The 17723-nt window shown below is 55.3% G+C and overlaps 1 protein-coding gene across 1 annotated transcript in view; it reads right to left on the bottom strand.

The window, feature by feature from the left end:
* The window catches only part of CDC42SE1 (CDC42 small effector 1), a 59021-nt gene that overhangs the window by 25797 nt on the left and 15501 nt on the right, over window positions 1–17723 (bottom strand). The window contains exon 2 of the mRNA XM_075907982.2: window positions 4141–4498. Within this exon, the coding sequence (XP_075764097.1) occupies window positions 4141–4194 (54 nt within the window). The 5' untranslated portion in view covers window positions 4195–4498. The remainder of the gene's footprint in view (window positions 1–4140; window positions 4499–17723) is intronic.

Here is a 17723-nt window from a genome sequence, read left to right as displayed (position 1 = left end):
CAGGGGAGGTGGGGGGGACAACACATTAACCAGTCCACCTTGATTTGCCATGAAAGAAAAAGACTACAAGGAATCCAGAAGGAGGGGGGAGAAAATGGGGCGGGGGAGAGGGGAGAGCTTGGAAGGTAGCAGCCCAGGGAAATAGCAAAAGGGAACCAAGTCCCTGTACACTAGGTGCTTATATGCGACTGCTCAGAAGAGATTCCCAGCTCTTTAGCAGAGCGCCCTCAGAAAGGTTTGTGTTCCTCCTGGTGGTGCACATTTGCACATGCTTTGGTGCACAAAACAAAATTTATTCTGCTCGTAGATGGGAAAGATTAGAGGGAACAGTGCTAAGGACCTGGGTGGTAGGGTCCCTGGGATGGATTCGTCTCTAGGGCTGGGCCCAGCATCAAGCTGCAGCTGAACCCTGTCCGGGGAGGCTCGGCGACAGTTGTCCTTCGTCACCCCGGAACAGGTGGCCTAAGTGATGGGTGGCTGGAGGCCAAGCGCCACATGGGGGGCTACACCAGCCCCCTCTAGGTGCCTGGGAGGTGGATGAACCTGGTTCAATCAAACCTGACCTCCTTGGAAGGGTTAATGCGGATACTCTGAGCAGGCCAGGGGCCCAGAGGGAACCAGCCTGCTAGTTTCTGTTCACATTTCAGGGCAGATTATTTTTAGCTTTCTGTGAGAACTGCCTGTGTGCGCGGTGGGGGGAGGGCACAGATGGCTGGCACCACCGCAGAAAGGGGAGGGTGATCCAGCAGCCAGGAGCCACGGGCAGTCATGCTCAGTGGTCAGAGCTCGGCGCAACCTCCATCTGCAGACAGGGAGGAGTCCAGCGGGCACGTCCCCCGCATGCCTGCGGGGCAGGGTACAGCCCCAGCCGCAACAGGGCACCAGGCTTGCCCCGGGCCAGGCACGCCAAGGGTTAAGCACATACCAGCGCAGGGAAAGAAAGGCCCAAACAAGCTAGTGAATTAATGAAGCCTTTGGAAGTTGGCAGCAAGCGCTGGTGGATTCCTGCCTCTGCGCCGCTCCGCGGGAGGGGGACATGGCTCTTCGCGCCAAGGAGCCTTCGGTGCCAGGATCCAGGCAGCTTTGCAGACTGGTATGGGGCTGGCACCGCTCACCCCTCTGATTCCGCTAAGGGGGCCGCCTGCATGTGCGTTTGTGGGCACTGGAGGCTGGGGGAGGAGAGCAAAGCGGGCTAGGTGGCAGGAGAACTAGGAGCAGATGGGGGGGGGGGGGATGGCATAGAGCAGGACTGGGCATCAGAACTCCTGGGTTTATTTCCAGATCGGCATGACTCCAGGCAAGTGCCTTTCCTTCCCACCCCTTAGAACAACACTCCACTGGCTTCTGTCTCCCTCCTCTCCACCAAGCTCTTACATCCTGCGACATACGCCAGGGCCTCCCCGCATCCCGGGGCAAAGTCTCCCTCTGCACTAACACCCCTGGGAGGACGCAGCCTTGCTCCTGCCAGAGGTTGGGCTGGCCGGGACAGGAGCAGAGGGGAGCCAATGCCCACCAAGCTCCTCCTCTAAACGACAATTCAGCACAGAAAAGGGGAGCCAGGAGAGAAGGCGCCTCAGGCCAGGGCAGGAGGGAAGGACCGAGACAGCGCTGGACACGGAGACGAGGGTGATGTGTTAGCGGGCAGAGTTGAACGGTCTGGCTGGATTCTACAGCCTGGTTCTCAGCTCCAAAGCAATTCACACAAAAGGCTCCTTCACACTCAAATCGGCCTGCCCGCTGCACGCGTCCTCGCTTAGCCCTGCAGGCCCATCCCCGGGAGAGTGAGGTATGTGCTAGCCAAGCCCATGCCTCACCACCAGGTCGGTCTCATGCTTCAAGGCTGACCAGAGCAAGGGCCAGGAAGGAATCGCTTTCCCTTCTGCACAAGCGTAAGAGGGGCTTTTCCTTTTGCCTCTTTCTGCAGGAGCAGCAGATTTCAGAGGTAGGTGGCTCAACGCTCGGCTCCAGAATGCAGGAGACAGGTGCTCTGGATGTGCAGCTGCTCTGGAATCAACACACTCTGTTGACCTGATTGTTTGGATCCAGGAATTATAGAATACTAGAACTGGAAGGGACCTTGAGAGGTCATCGAGTCCAGGCCCCTGCACTTAAATATCTTCAGGGATGGAGATCCACAACCTCCCTGGGCAATTTATTCCAGTGTTTAACCACTTGGACAGGAAGTTTTTCCTAATGTCCAACCTCAACCTCCCTTGCTGCAGTTTAAGCCCATTGCTTCTTGTCTTGTCCTCAGGAGGTCAAGGAGAACAATTTTTTCTCCCTTCTCCTTGTGACACCTGCAAACCACGATCACGTCCCCCCCCTCAATCTTCTCTAAACTAAATAAGCCCAATTCTTTCAACCTTCCCTCATAGCTCATGTTCTCTAGACCTTTCATCATTCTTGTTGCTCTTCTCTGGACCTTCTCCAATTTCTCCACATCTTTCTTCAAATGCGGTGCCCAGAACTGGACACAATACTCCAATTGAGGCCTAATCAGTGCAGAGCAGAGCGGAAGAATGACTTCTCGTGTCTTGCTCACAGCACTGCTGTGAATGCGTCCCAGAATCATGGTTATATATTGGTTTAATTCAATGTGTGTGGGGGGGGAGAGACGAGCAGGAAGCAGAGAACGCCTCTAGATAATTCTTTTTGCTGAGCAGTGGCTGTTAGCTTGATAGTTTGGACAAGGGGGACCAGAAAGAGGAGAGCTAGCTGCTTAGGGGAAGCAGACCGAAGCCAGGTCTGCACTTCTAACACTACAGCAGCAACGCGACCTACTCCAACAAGAGCGGTTCTCCTGCTGCTGCAGTTAATCCACTTCCCCAAAAGGCTGTAGCTGGAGGTTATCTTAGCTTAACTACACTTTCACACCCCGAGTGACTTAACTTTCCCCTGCAGACCAACCCTCAGACACAGGCACCCGCGGGAGGGGACTGAAGAAGCTGCACCTGCCTCGCGTACATCGGGGTCGTCTTGACGGTTTGGACCAGAAGGGCCAAAAAGAGGAGAGCCAGCCACTTAGGGGAAAGCGGACTGAGGCGAAGTCTCTTCTGCTTTGTTCCTGCTGCTAAAAATACCACCTCACTTCGGTCACAGACTTCTGCAGAGAGGATCCGCGGCTGTCCACGCCGGCCTGGCCTAAGATCTCGTTCACATGGGGACGGTCAGGAAAGTTAATCTGAATTAAAAAAACCTCACATCCCTCCGTGCTGCAGCTGTGCCGACTGAAGCCCAGTGAAGATGTGGCAAGGTCAAGGGAAGAATCACTCCCCTTCTGAGAGACGGGTTTGCCACAGGGACGGAAGCAACCCTCTTTACCACAGCTGCAGCTATGCTACTGGGGCGTTCCTAGCAGAGAGAAAGCGCAAGCGCCCTCACATAGACAAGGGGGCAGAATTGCAGAATTCCAGCCCAGGAGAGCCCAGATATTGGAGAGGTGGGACGAGGTGATGGGCCACTGGCCTCATGACAGGCCCCTCCCCCTCCGCCCAGGCCCCTCCCCCTCTGCCCAGGCCCCTCCTCTCCCTGCCCTTCCCTCGCCCTTTCTCCACCCACCTCTTCCTCTATCACCCTCCCCACCCCCCGGAGCAATGTGGCCCATAAGACCAGCAGAGCCAGGGGTCTGGTCCCCCCCATCACTGACCCAGCTCCTCCAGTGTGTGTGTGTGGGGGGGGGGGAAGAAACACTGTCCCTGCCCTCCCCCAAGCAACATACCACCTGGGTACCACCTGGGACTGTGTTGCTCTGCTCCCACCACCAATCTCAGAATGCGGGGAACAGGAAGTGGTCTAGACTCCTGCTGCTGATGCCATCCCCCCCCCCCCCCCCCCGGTTCCCTGGCTCCCCTCCTGCCCCTGGCAAGGGGGGGGGGGGGAGGAAGGAAGACACATAGCCCTCCCCCCCAACTGGGGTGGGTTTTGCACTCAGAGATGCTGTTAGAGCTAACCATGACAGCAGTATGAGCTGACAGAGGTTCTCCTCCATGGAACAGCGAACCGGCCTGGCGTGGCAAGCATCAAGGCGCCTGACTCAAGGGAGCAACAGGCTGATCGGGAGCAGCCACCCCCCCGGGTGCTACTCCCTCCCCTGCTGGCTCACGGCAGCCAGGGTGACACAGTCACGTGGGAGCAACTTACCGGCTGGGGTTTCTCTACTACGCAGCAGCCCAGCTTGTGCCAAAAGTCACTCATATTCGCAGAGGCTTCCAGTTTTTCTTTTTTGCTTCCTGATCGCTCCCGCTGCTCAATGTGGTCCCGGCTCTGCCGCCCCCGGCTTTGCTCCCACTTTCCCTGGGAGGGTGGATGGACAGACGGACGGACACACACACGAGAAACGGCAGCACAGGCCCTGCTCGGAGTCACTCCATGGAGCAGGTGGTATATTGGTCTCCGCAAGCGAATCCCAGAGGAACTGGGGGGAAGTCCCTTTCCTTTCAGTTTTCAGGATCGTAGGTCGCCGTTGGGATCCCCAGCCCAAAGCCTGTGTTGGCAGCACCTACCAAGAAAGGGGAGATTTGATTAAGAGGCATTTCACGATGCATCAGTGCACACACAGTCAATAGGACAGTGTTTCTTAAACTTTTTAAGACCGAGGAACACCAAATCATTTTTTTTTGTTTTAATGAGGAACACCAAGGATTTTTTGTTGGGGGGAGGTGGGAGGAAAAGGGATCGGGGGGAAAGTTAGAGCCAAAAAAAAGTCACATACCCCTTTAAGGGCGGCCATTTTAAATTTTGAACCCAGTTTAAGAACCGCTGCTGTACGATGAGGCTCCATTCCCACCGCACCCAACCCTGCATGCATCTCAGGGAGCCAAGGCTGGGGTACTGTTATCTCAAGCAGGCTCTTCTACCCGGGGAGCAGTGGCAGAGAAAAGGACGACTCAGTCAGCCCAAGCAGATGTAAGCTGGAAATATCCCTGTGGATGGAGGACTGCAGCCGCCACCGAGCAAAACAAAAGACCCTCGAGTTACTACGCTATGTGGCATGTGGCTTCCCCCCACCTTCCAAGGTAGCCTCCCAGCTGCACACTTTCCCAAGTCCAGAGGTCGTGCTGTTGGTCAGTCAACAGATCTCATGCTTCAGGGCATAAGCTGCAGGGGGTCAGGAAGGAAGCAACTTTCCAAAAATTGTCATATGGGGTATTTGGGATTGGTTACAGCTGCAGGAAGGATGCCACACCAGACAGACCTCTGGCAGTATCTGGCTGTGACATATGCTGCATGCTGAGCAGATGAGTGGGGGGGGGGGGGGGGCAGGACCCCCTGGATTCTGTTCTCCCGTCCCTGGGGAAGTGTGGTCTAATGGCTGGGGAAAAGGGAATGCCTGAAAGTCTCAATTCCTAGCAGGGGTATAAAATCCCATTTAATTGGTTAACCAGATTTAACCAGTTAATCAATTAAAGGGGGTGCAGGCACGGAAGATGTTTCCACTGATTAACTTAACTGGAACCGGTAAGCATCGCCCATTAAGGGTGATGCTTACAAGTTACCTTTCATATCCTTCATTTCTAAGTTCCAGTCCCAGTTCTGCTACTGACTCGCTGCAGGAGTTGAGGGTCAATCTTTTCCCCTAGTCGGGACCTCAGTTCTCCCATCTGTAAAATGGGTGCAACTCTCACTTTTCTAGCATGTTGAGTTCCCTGCACAGACACGAGTCACCATAGAAGTGTGGCATTACTAGTCTCTGAACTTTGCTCATTTCTTTTATAGTCTGGAGAGGAATCACAGCGGTTCCTTCCAGGCTTAGAAATATTAAAACACTTCAGACACACTCACAGCCGCTTCAGCTTGAGCTTCCTCTGCTTTGCAAAGACACACTAGGTTCTGCTTCTCAAGCTCAGGGTGGGGTTGCAGCACCCTCCAGACACAACCGTAACCACTTCCTGGGCGGCAGCTGCAAGCTGAAGCTCTAAACAACATGCCAGCGAGTTCCCTTGAACTTTCCCCTGGCGCTCAGCGTGGTCTATTTTAAAGCGTCCTAGAACATGCCCAAAGAATCAGAAAGATCAGCCGACGCAGCAGTGGGAAGCGCCATCAGGACGGGCCGTGCTGGCCAGGAACAGGCGGCGCTGCTTGTTCCTGGGGGTCTGGGCCGAACGGAGACAGGGGCGGGATCTAGTCGAGCCGGGAAGAATGATTCTTCCCATGTCCAAGGAAGAAATCCGAGGCACCAAGAGGGAAGCGAGTGGCTCAAGGTACCAGTAGGAGCGCCGGGAAATTACCAGCCCCATCAACTTTGGGCCACGTGGTGTGTGTGTGGGGGGGGGGGGGGGCACATGCATGGAGAGAGGAAGGAAGGGCTCACAAATACATGTACTGTATCGACAATATCTTTACAATGGGGTGTTCAGCATCACTGGCCCTGCAGGCACATGCTGTTCTCAGCCAGGTTTGCAAAGCTGCCCTCTTTCTTCTCTGTGAGCTTGGTATTCCCCACCCAGCCCCCGGCATGGAGCATACCCTTGCCCTGGCCACAGGGTGAATCAGACGCCCCTGCGCTAGCCCCCAGCTGGCTGAGTGGGTTGGGAACACGCCCTTTGTGAGTGGCGGTGGTCGAAGCCAAAAACCCAGCACCCCCATTCCCATGCCCTTGTTCCGGAGCAAGGCTGGCTTAGAAAGAGTCCCGGCTTCCCATCCCTAGAGCTCAGGGGAGACGCAGCCCTATCCCTGTGCAGATCCATGGGGAGAATCGCTCTCCACACCTCCCGCCTGCCGGGAGAGCAAAACTGGGCTTCTGTCTCCAACGGTGCCCATCCCTGTGGCTTTCGGGCACACCCCTTAGGGCAAGGGTGTGCCCAGGCATAGCAGCCCCCAGGGACCATGGCCCAGCCGCTGGGCGGTGATTGTGGAAGAGACTTGCCCCCAGGCCAGGCCGGGTCAGCAACGCTCGGCTGCAGCGCAGGAGAAGAGAAGACAGCGGCTCCACACTCCCCAGGGAAGAGTTATTCAGAGCAGAGCCTCCGGGAGCACCTGGCATCACCACTGTAACGGCTGGAAGGCCTCCCAGCGAGGCAGGCAGCCAGGTGAAAACGCTGGTTGGTATCCTCCCGCCAGGGTCACAAACCCCCAAAATGCCCCCTTCTGCACCCGCCTATAGAACACTACACAGGCTGCTCTGTGCTGAAGAACCTTGCAGCCCTCCATTCCCAGCGGCTCTCTCTGCCACATCAAGCTCCATCCAGTTCACTGCGCGTGGGCAAAACCCCACCCCCCAATCCCATCGCACGGGCTGCGAGTGTTAAAGACCCCCGAGCACTACGAAGGAATCTGCCTGGTTTTCCTTGGCCAGAATTTCTCCTCTCCCTCCAGAGCACTGAGTTTAGAGACCACCTGGACTGGAGCGGACTGGAAAAGTGGGTCTTTCCCCACCCACCCAATTTGTTTTCATCAACATTTTCCACAGACGCATTGGAATTTTTGCTGAAACAAGAAAATAGTTCAGTGCCGCCGCATTGCCTCATGGGAGTCGTAGTGCAGGATGTGTGTCCCCCCCATTGTTCTCTGTAGCCCAGGCTGTCTGGTAGAACTACATCTGCCATCATCACCATGGTGCATCATGGGAGACAGTCTGGCTGGGTCCTCCAGCCCGAAGAGGAGAATGGGGACATGAGGCCACCCAGCTGCAATGTTTTGACACTGAAGGATCTGCAGATGTGGATTGCTCCCTCCGCCCTTAAATGGCGGGGATGGGGAGAGAGAATTCTCATAGCATCATAAGGGACCACACAGGTCATCTAATCTAACCCCCTTGCCAAGACGCAGGATTTGTAGCATCCACCCTGTCGAAGACAGACGGCTAGTCAGCCTCCTTTTGAAAACCTCCAGTAAAGAAACTTCCACGACCTCCCCAGCCATGTCTGTTCCGTTGTCCTGATGTTCTTACAGGTAGGAAGTTTCTCTGGGGATTTAATCTAAAGCTGGTTGGATGTAGGTTGAACCCACAGCTTCCTGCCCTGCCTCTGTGGCAAGAGAGAACAATGTTTCTCCAACTTTTTTATGGCAGCCTTTCAAGTATTTGAAGTCCAGTATCCTGCCCACCCCCTAACCTCTTTTCCCATCTAACCATACCCAGTTCCTTCAGCCATTACTCGTAAGGCTGCATTCCAGCCCTTGGATCCTCTTTGCCACTCACCTCTGGATCCCTGCCAGTTTTTCTACATCAGTGACCAAAACTAGACTCAGCACTCCAGCGGAGGCCTAGCCAGTGCCAAAAAAGTTTTTTTACAGTCACTTCCTGTGACTTGCATGCTATGCCTGTGTTAATGCAACTCCTAATTGCATTTGCTTTTCTTGGCAATAGCATTGTACAGGTTGGACCTCTCTAGTCTGGCACTCTCAGGACTTGACCGGTGCCGTACCAGAGAAATTGCCGGACGACGGGAGGTCAATATTGTCTAGCAGCATGACCAACACATCCACTGCTTGCTGGGTTCGGAGAAGACATTTAGGGGTAAATTAGAGCTGAATAGCAGTGCAGAACATGGAGACCCAGGACTGCTGGCTGTAAACAAACTTTATTGGACTGTGGGAAACTTGTCCACCATCAGGATAAGTGGACATCAGGCTCTCTCAGACTATGCTGGATCATGGATGTTGCCGGACCAGAGCGTGCCAGACTAGAGAGGTTCAACCTGTGCTGACGTCTCCTGTTGAGGAAGAGACGCACCGTATCTCCCAGGTCCTGCTCAGCAGTGCTGCTACCAAGCCAGTTTTCCCCCAGCCTGTATTTGCACATTTGGTTTCTCTTCCCTCTGGGGAGCAGCTTACATTTGTTTTAGTTGAATTGCATTGTGTTGTCTACAGCCCAGTTTATCAAGATCTCGTTGCAATTTAGCTCTATCCGCCAAAGTGCTTGCAACCCCTCCTCCAAGCTGTGTTTCACCTGATCCGTTTGCTCTCTACTCCTTCCTCTGGGTCATTAATAAAGATGTTCAACACCAGATCCAGAACAGATCTCTGGGGAACCCTTCCAGGACACCGCCTTGTAAGCTGCTACTCTTTGTTGGTGACACTTTAACCAATAATGTATCTATATAATGCAGTTCCACTGAGTGCATGTTTCTCCAGCTTATTTAGGAGAACATCACGTGGGACCAAGTCAAAAACCTTCCTGAAGCCCAGGTAGATAGTCTCCCCCATCCATCAAACCAGTTACCTTGTCAAATAAAGAAATCAAGCTGATTTGGCATGAGTTGTTCTTGGTCTATCCATGCCGGCTGCTAGTGATCACCCTTCATCCGCCAGGTATTGTGGTCTGAACATTTGCTGTGGTGTTCTAGTAGCTTCCCTGACTGGTTGAGTTAAGCATTTTTAAAAATTAGCTAGATTTTTAAGATGGATTAAAAAAAAAAATCCTCTCGTCTCCTTTAATCAGATTTCAGCCCTCGCTGATGTCATGAGCCTGCCAGTTCACCAGTCATCTGTAATGTACTCCCAGGGCCGGGAGAAAATCAGTTTAGGCACAAAAATCCAAGCTCGCTCCACCCCCTTTGCAGGTCACCTTTCCATTTATTAAACAACTACACACATGGCCCAACCAAGCATCTTCTTCTCTGAAATAAGGTTATTCTTGTGCAAGAAAATATTCTGAAAAGGCTTTTCCCCCCCTGTGCTTCTTTCACTAGTAAGACAAACACTCACTCCCCACCCCCCGCACCGAGAAAGAGATCGGGCACAGGGACAAGGCCTCCAGCTTTGAATACGGCTGTCCGGTCAGATAACAGGAAGCTGCTTTCAGTGAAGCGGAACCAGGCTGCATTTTATTTTCTCGGTCCCTTTAATCATCAACAAAAGCATTTCCCGTGAAGTCTGCTCGGCGGGGGGAGGTTTTTCCAGGCCATCACATCTGGTTACTGTCCCTGTGGGGTTAACCTGGTTTGTCAGCCGAAGGGCTCCTGATGTGTCCTGAAACCACCCCTCCGCAGGGCAGGCCCTACAGCATCACGCTTCCTTCTACACAAAGCAGATGAGAGCTGGCGATTTCCACAGTCTAAGAGCTGGCTGGCTGAAACCCTTCCAACCTGACCACGCTGTGCTACAGAGTTAGATACATCGCAGGAGCGCCAACGGACTCCAGGCGAGAGGAAAGCCCTGTTGTGCGGGATGCTGTGCGCACACACACGACAAAGACACTCTTGCCCACAAGCTGCAGAAGAAGATGCATAAGAAGTGGGAGCAGTAAACACTGCTCCTCCCCGTCCGGCAGCAGAGACCCGGCTTGGAGGAGCAGTGGGCTGGGCTTGCACCAGATCTGGGAGCTCAGACCCACCCTAGACAGGGGATGCTGCTGCCTCTTCATCAGAGGCAGCGGCACAGGGGACAGGCAGTTGGTCGGCGAGGGAAGCTGGTTTTTAAACCGGCTCCCCTCACAGACCAGCTCCCACCTGGCACCCTGCACTGCTGCCTCGGATACAGAGGCAGCAGCATGGAGTGACAGGAGGCTCCTCGGGAGTGAGGCTGGAGCACACTGGCTGCTGGCTCCGCCCCCAGGGACTAGAGAATAGTCGACTAACCGGTAAGAACTCTTGAGGTTACTCGACTATTCAATTAACGATAGTTAACATCCCTAGAACATGATGCTCAGCAGCCAGACAGGAGCTGGTGGTCAGAACAGTGACTCAGCAGAACCGACAAACAGCCTGGGGAATATTTATGCTTCCTTGGGGACTCAATACCTCCTCCCCTTCCCCCCACGTTCTCCCTCTAGCCGCCCCCCCCAGCTCCGTGATCTGAACACGCCGAGTCTCTCGAAATGCCCAGGAGACTGGGTGATCCCCCTCACCCCACTTACCGACTGAGTCGAGGAAGGGGAACTCAAGCGGCAGAGGAAGGGTGCTTAGCTTGAAGGTTTAATGAGGGGGGGGCTTTTGGGGAGGAAGGGAGATGTGAAGTTTGCCACTCTGATCTTCACAAAAAGCTGGAACGCGAGGCTGTGCTCCGTCCGCCTCCTGCGCCCCCCTCCACTCATCACGACGCTGCTGCTGAAGCTTAGCAGCGGGTTCTGTAGAGGATGCAGGAGTCGGCACAGATTCCAGCTCCCCCCTCCGCAGCCCTAACGAGAACGAACAGGAACTAGCATGGGTTCGTCTTGCTAAGGGAAGTCAGCCCAGCTCAGAGACACAGGCGGGGGAGAGAGCGAGGGGTCGAAAGCAGCTGGAGACGAACCCCCCCTTCCTGACCCTGCTCCCTTTGGTGTCTGGGAGTTTTGCTGAGGGATTTCAATAGGAACCAAGTCTAGCCCTGCAGAATGCATCAACCTTCCTCTTACCTAGGGGATCCTCCTCCCACGCGCATTGCCGCTGGTTTCAAAAAGGGTTCCGCCTCCCCGTCTCCACCTGCCCCGCCCCAGCCGTGCTGAAGGGCGCGGTTCTGCTCAGAGCGCCAATCCCTTTGCACCGTGCATGTACGCGCCCAGCCAAATGAGCCGGGATGCAACTCTTCGAAGCACCCCTGCACGTCCGGGCAGCCCCACCTCCGTTACAGGGAGACCCAGTGCAGGGAGGGAACAGGAGGATGTGTCCAGGGAAGAAGAGCCACCCACACAGACCAAAACAAACCCAAGTATCCCTGGACACCCAGGGCTATAAATAGTCTGTCCTTTCCCAGCAGGTTATAAAGCTTAATTTCTAAAAGGAGAAGGGGGAAATGCATCTTCATTTCCAGCTGGGCTCTGACTCAGAGGCCGAAAAACAAATAAGCAGCGGGCAGGCCAGACAGCCCAAGGAAATGGGGGGTTGGGGGTTGTCACTGGCTGGGACCCAAACACTCCAATCCATAACTTGGGGGGGGGGGGGGGAAGTTCAGGAGATGTGGCAAGGACTTTCTGGATCACCCAGCCTGCCAGACTGTTCCCGCAGGCTTGGGACTGGTCTCCTACAACGTGACGCGGTCACTCTCCACGCAGCGACCCCTGGTTTACATTTATAGCGCTCAGAGGAGGATCGGGACCGGTTTCTGCAGCACTAATCTGTCCTGGTTCAAGTTGTCGCCCCCTCTTGTGCCTTGGGGAGGGTGGGGAGAAGTGGGGGCCGGTTGTCTCCTCCAAGTCATCAACTGGGGTTTTGGAACCACGCAAGGAGGAATTTCCCTCCTACCACCACCACATGCAGATGGGGCTCCAACGGATAGGACTTCAAGGTCTAGTGCAACACCCAAGTCCCAGTCAAAGCTGGATTAGCAAGTGCTGATGCCTGTAGCACGACAGTGGCCAAAGGAGATAGCCCTAGCCTGGGAGTGTGGAAATCTGGGTTCCATTCCTGGCCTTGTGTATCCGTGCCTCAGTTTCCCCGGCTGAAAAACCCAGAACGATGCTTGAACGCGGCAGGTGCTGTGATATGGGTGAACCTGAAGGGTCTTTGACCCTCAGGGCATCCTAGCCATTCTGGGCCAGGCCTTGCCGGCACACAGCGGATGTCCTGCTCTCATTTCGCCAGCGTACGTAAAGCGGTACGATATTCCAAACCAACGTGGACACAGACTGCGTAAGAGCACTTATGCTCGGATAGCTTATTCCCATACTGCCAAATCTCGCTGGGATTCAGCAGGGGGGGGGGGGGAGAGGGGCTATTCTGGCTCTGGCCTGCTGGGTGACCTTGAGCAAGTCACAGCCCCACCCTGTGCCTCAGTTTCCCCAAATCTAACAAGGATCCTGACCAGCTTTAAAAGACAATCCTTTGGCCCATTGAGATGGAGGCCACTCATCCGGCCTGCTTACTAGCCTCAGCTGCCACTCACTGAACTCGCTCATACCCAAATGCCCTTGCCCCGCCTCCTTTCCTAAGGCCCCGCCCCACCCCTTTTCCAAGGCCCCACCCTGCCCCTTGTGTAAAGATGGTGCAGAGAAGGAGGAAGTGGGGTCCACCCTGACATCAGCACCCCTTCCTCTGCCTCCCCCACCCTACACAGCAAGCAGGATGCTCCCAGGGCCAGCTGCAAGGCAGAGGTCAGGAGCAGCACAGCAGTGTGTGTGGGGGGGGGGGGGGGGGGGGGGGAGGAGAACAGAGGTGAAAGGAAGCTGGAGCTGTGCACAAGGGTGCACCCGCAAGAGCTGGCTGAGCTGCGGCAAAAGCCAGCCGGGAGCTATATAAAGAGCCGCCAGGGATCCGGGTTGCCCTAGGACAGTACCAGTAAGAAATGTAAGCGCCTTTCACCCTGGGGGGAGGGGGACAGCTGACGTGCCCGCACTTGACAGCCTCCCAGCCAAACCAGTCAGAGGCTCCGGGATCGACTAGCAGATCCCGCTCGACCAGCTGGTGACCACTGGCCAGTTCTGAGGCCCCATCGTGCGGCAAAGGAGCTCGAGAAGCGCGAGGCAGAGGGGTGGTTTCTACAGGATCGCTGCCCCAGGGAGAAGAGCAGGATATTTATACTGGTAAAACAAATCGCCCCCCAGCTTAGTTCTACTGGGGGGGAAAAAAAAAAAAAAAAACCCCGCCTGTAACCCAGGCCGTAATCAGCCAAAAGGAAAAACGTTTCCCAGTGGTGGGGGGAGGCGGGCGAGCCGTTTGCTGCGTCACACCAGCCCTCGCCGCACGCAGGTCCAGAGGGGGGGGCTGTTTTGATTACACGTTGGAAAACAGGAAAGGTCACTTCCTCTGCCCCGGCCGCGAGCGCAGCAGACTTGAAAGGGAGCCTCCGGCGGGGTTTGCCAGCACCCGGCCCAGCCTCGCTACTCGGCAAAGGGGAGACTCACCTCTCTCGGATATTTGCTGGGGGTCTTTCCTGGGGGGCCGGTGCCAGCCAAAGCATCGGCCAGTCTAACAGCTGTCGGCTTTCACAGCCAGGCTCCTCCCTGGGGGAATACAGAGCTGGCACCAGGGATACCTGCTGCCCGCCCCCGGCGCAGAGGGACGAGGGGCGTTGGGCTGGAATTCACAGCCACTGTGGCTAGTCACTGGGCCGAGTCCCTGCCCTGGCTGCTTTCAGTTACACTTGGGGGGCTGGGAAGGGCCATGCACACCCCCAGAAGAGGGGGGGGGGAGTGCCACGACTCGCCAAGCACAAGGAGTTTGACCCCCCTGCAAGAGCCCGGCGACTGCAGACGCAGTTACAAGCGGGGCCTGCTCCCCACACAGAGCACGATCTCCTTCCCCCGGCTGAAGTCTTATTAGTGTTCCACCCTTTCCCCCATAACCAGCCCCCGAGGGAGGTCGTGCTCATCCAGCTCCTGGAACCCGGGGCTGTGAAGTAAATGGCGGAGGGTGCAAAGTTCTGGCGTCCTGCCCCCAGCCCTTCGCAGGCAGGCCGGCGTTGCTCTCCCCTGGAGGTCTGGCCCCAGCAGCAGACAACCACCCAGGGCTACTCCCGTGCACAAGAGCGCAGAGGAATCCTGGGCGTTTCCACGCCCGGCCGAGGACAGAGCACGGACTGGGGCTCGTGATTCTGAGAGGGGCGCTTTAATCCTTCCTCCCCTCACGGGCGGAGAAGAGCCAAGCGACAAGGTGAGGAGATCACAAGGCGAGCAGTTCTGAGCACCTCGCCGCACGAGGGACAATACCAGCTCACAGACCCTACACATGCAGGCACACAAGTGTGAACAGGATTGCAGACGGCACCTGCTAGTGGGTGGGAGGGGGAGGGGGGCCAAGGCTTAGAACCAGTCTACTAGTGCTACCCAACAGGGAGCTTCCCCCTTTCGATCAGTTTTGCAGCAGGCAGCCTGGAGGCGACCCTTTGTACAAAACCCACTGTGATCGTGCGCACACACGCACGTGCAAACACACACACGGCACAAGCACAGCAGAGCACGTCCACGGGCAGGGGAAGAGACACCCTCGTCTGCTCGTTTCAGCCGCTGACCTTTATGTGGGAAACTAACTTCTCACTCGGATTTTACATATGCTGGAGGAGGTGCAGCATGGAAGGAAACCGGACTTTCCACAAGAGCGAGCGGCCGTGTCACGAGATCCCAGCCACAGACAATAGCTATGGAAAGTCTGTGGAGGCGGTTTTTATACCCCAGGCTTCCCCGCTTCTGCTCCCCGCCTCACTGCCCATCACGTGGGCCTTCTGGGGCAGGTTTTCAAGGCCTTGGCACCCACTGCCCGCATGGCGTTTTCATAGACTCCTGCTCTGCCAATCAAGGCCACATTTCCCAGCTAGCGCTGGACCAGATGCACCAAGCTCCTGTGCAAATCCAGACCTGGAAGCCCAGTTCAATGGGCAGGTGAACGAGGGAGCCCTCAGCCCCCAGCTGATCTTCCCTGCAGCCTGGTTCTCCCAGGCTCTGCTGTATGGAGGAAATGCTTTGAAAAGCAGCAGGGAGGGGGAGGGGGAGAGCCGGCAGGATGGAGGCGGCAGGGGAGTGGGTGGGTCTCCAAGTGCCTTCCTGCCAGTGAGCGATCAGCAGCAGGACCCAAAAGGCTGCATTCACAACGGCATAAGGAGCATGAGCAGCAAGACCAGAGCTCTGCAGGGAGGGGGGAGGCTGAGACAGCCGTTGCAACCCCGGGCGGTGTCGTTGGGGACCACGGTCTCAGGAAAGAGATCTTGGAGTTATCGTGGATGGTTCTCTGAAAACTTCCACGCGGTGTGCAGCGCCAGTCAAAGAAGCAAATAGGATGCTAGGAATTATTAAGAAAGGGATAGAAAATAAGACCCAGAATATCTTGTTGCCCCTGTATAAAACTATGGTACGCCCACATCTTGAATACTGTGTACAGATGTGGTCTCTTCACCTCAAAAAAAGATATTTTGGCCTTAGAAAGGGTTCAGAAAAGGGCAACTAAAGGTTTGAAATGGGTCCCATATGAAGAGAGGTTAAAGCAACTGGAACTTTTCAGTTTAGAAAAGAGGAGGCTAAAGGGGGATATGATAGAGGTCTTTAAAATCATGAGTGGTGTGGAGAGGGTGAATAAAGAAGAGTTATTTATTAGTTCCCATAACAGAAGAACTAGAGGACACCAAATGAAATTAATGGGTAGCAGGTTTAAAACGAATAAAAGAAAGTTCTTCTTCACACAGCATGTAGTCAACCTGTGGAACTCCTTGCCAGAGGGGGCTGTGAAGGCTAGGACTATAACAGAGTTTAAAGAGAAGCTAGATAATTTCATGGAGGTTAGGTCCATAAAAGGCTATTAGCCAGGGGATAAAATGGTGTCCCTGGCCTCTGTTTGTCAGAGGCTGAAGAGAGATGGCAGGAGACAAATCGCTTGATCATTGTCTTTGGTCCACCCCCTCTGGGGCACCTGGTGCTGGCCACTGTCGGCAGACAGGCTACTGGGCTCGATGGACCTTGGTCTGACCCAGTACGGCTGTTCTTATGTACGGTGTTACACATGGTTTACCTGTGGCTATGTTGTACTGCCCCTCCCCTGAGCTCCTTCCGGAAATAACCGGTGTGTGCTGGGGGGGTGACCGGAGATTATAGACAGCTCCAGAGAATTTCCACCCCATGGGGGGGGGGGGGGGGGTTTGCAGAGCCTCGTTAAACCGGGCTTCCCAGCCACTCAACCAACAAAAGGGCCTTGGATTTAAAACATGGAGCTTGACCCCGCCCGAGGGTGGTTTCTTTTGGATGCAGCCAAACAGACAGGCAGCCCCAATCCTCGTGGAAGAGCTGGAGGGACGCTGGCCGACACAGCCCCATACATAAGACTGAGGGGCACGTCACCCGTGCGGAGCGACAGCTCTTGGTTTCCATGCAATTGCTCCAGAATTGCTTTTACCTTAAGAATAAAGGTGCTTGCTTACACGGCGCCAGAGGGTAACTCACTGCCCCAGCCTGTGCGTTGCCCTCAGAGAGCAGGTGACGCACAGCGGCAGGCAGGCTGGGGTACCGGGGACACTTGCAGAGCGAGGGGTGGGACAGCACAGAGGGAGGTAACCAGCTAAGCCTCGTGAGAACGGTCCCACGCCTAGGACTGCCAGGCAAGACAAGGAGGCAGCTGGGATGCATGTTAACTTAGCACTACCTAGCCGCTAAACGGGGAGATGTGAGCCAGGGTACTTGGTTCTGGTTAGGGATACTAGTTTAAATAGTTAGCTGGTTAAATGACTAACTGTTGGCGGGTAGGCAGGGTCCTGCCGACCCAAGTAGGAGCAGCCAGGCCTGTGGCATGGCCAGAGCCAAAGCCTTGCTGGCTTGGCCTTGCTGGCCCGCCTGGGCCAAATCAGAGCCACGAGAGCCGACGGCCCACATGCACAGCCTGCATGGCTGGGGTCCAAGTCCCACCAGTCTACAGGGGCCAAGTCAGAGTGGCCAGGGCCTGCCACCCCCACACGGCCAGCTGGACTCAGCTAAACATTCTGGTAAGCATTCTGGTAAGCCTAACACCTACCATGTGACTGGTTAACCTTTTACATCCCTCATCCTCGTCCCACTTTGGAGGGAGTGAAGTCTAATGGTTAGAGCAGGGGAATCGAGAGTCAAGGTGCCTGGGTTCTAGTCCCACTTCAGCACCGATTTACAGGCGGAAGGCTGCCAAGTCACCTTCCTTCTCCAAGCCCTTATTTCCCCCACCTGTACAAGTAGGATCCCAGCTCACTTCCTGGAGAGGTTATGAGAGCCTAATTCACTCTTTGCCAAGAGCTTAGAGATCCTCCCCAAGGAAGGGGTGATAGCAGAGCCTGGCTGAAAAGAGAAGGGCTCAGGACAGTCAGTCTCTTCACTCAGTGCACAACCTGTGGAACTCCTTGCCAGAGGATGTGGTGAAGGCCAGGACTTTAACAAGGTTCAAAAAAGAGCTAGATAGATTCATGGAGCTTAGGTCCATCAATGG

The sequence above is a fragment of the Pelodiscus sinensis genome, chromosome 22 (assembly GCF_052426305.1).
Source record: "Pelodiscus sinensis isolate ZL-2025 chromosome 22, ASM5242630v1, whole genome shotgun sequence".
Classification (NCBI taxonomy): domain Eukaryota; kingdom Metazoa; phylum Chordata; order Testudines; family Trionychidae; genus Pelodiscus; species Pelodiscus sinensis.
The sequence above is the reverse complement of the archived record's forward strand: the minus strand, read 5'-3'. Positions and strand labels throughout refer to the sequence as shown.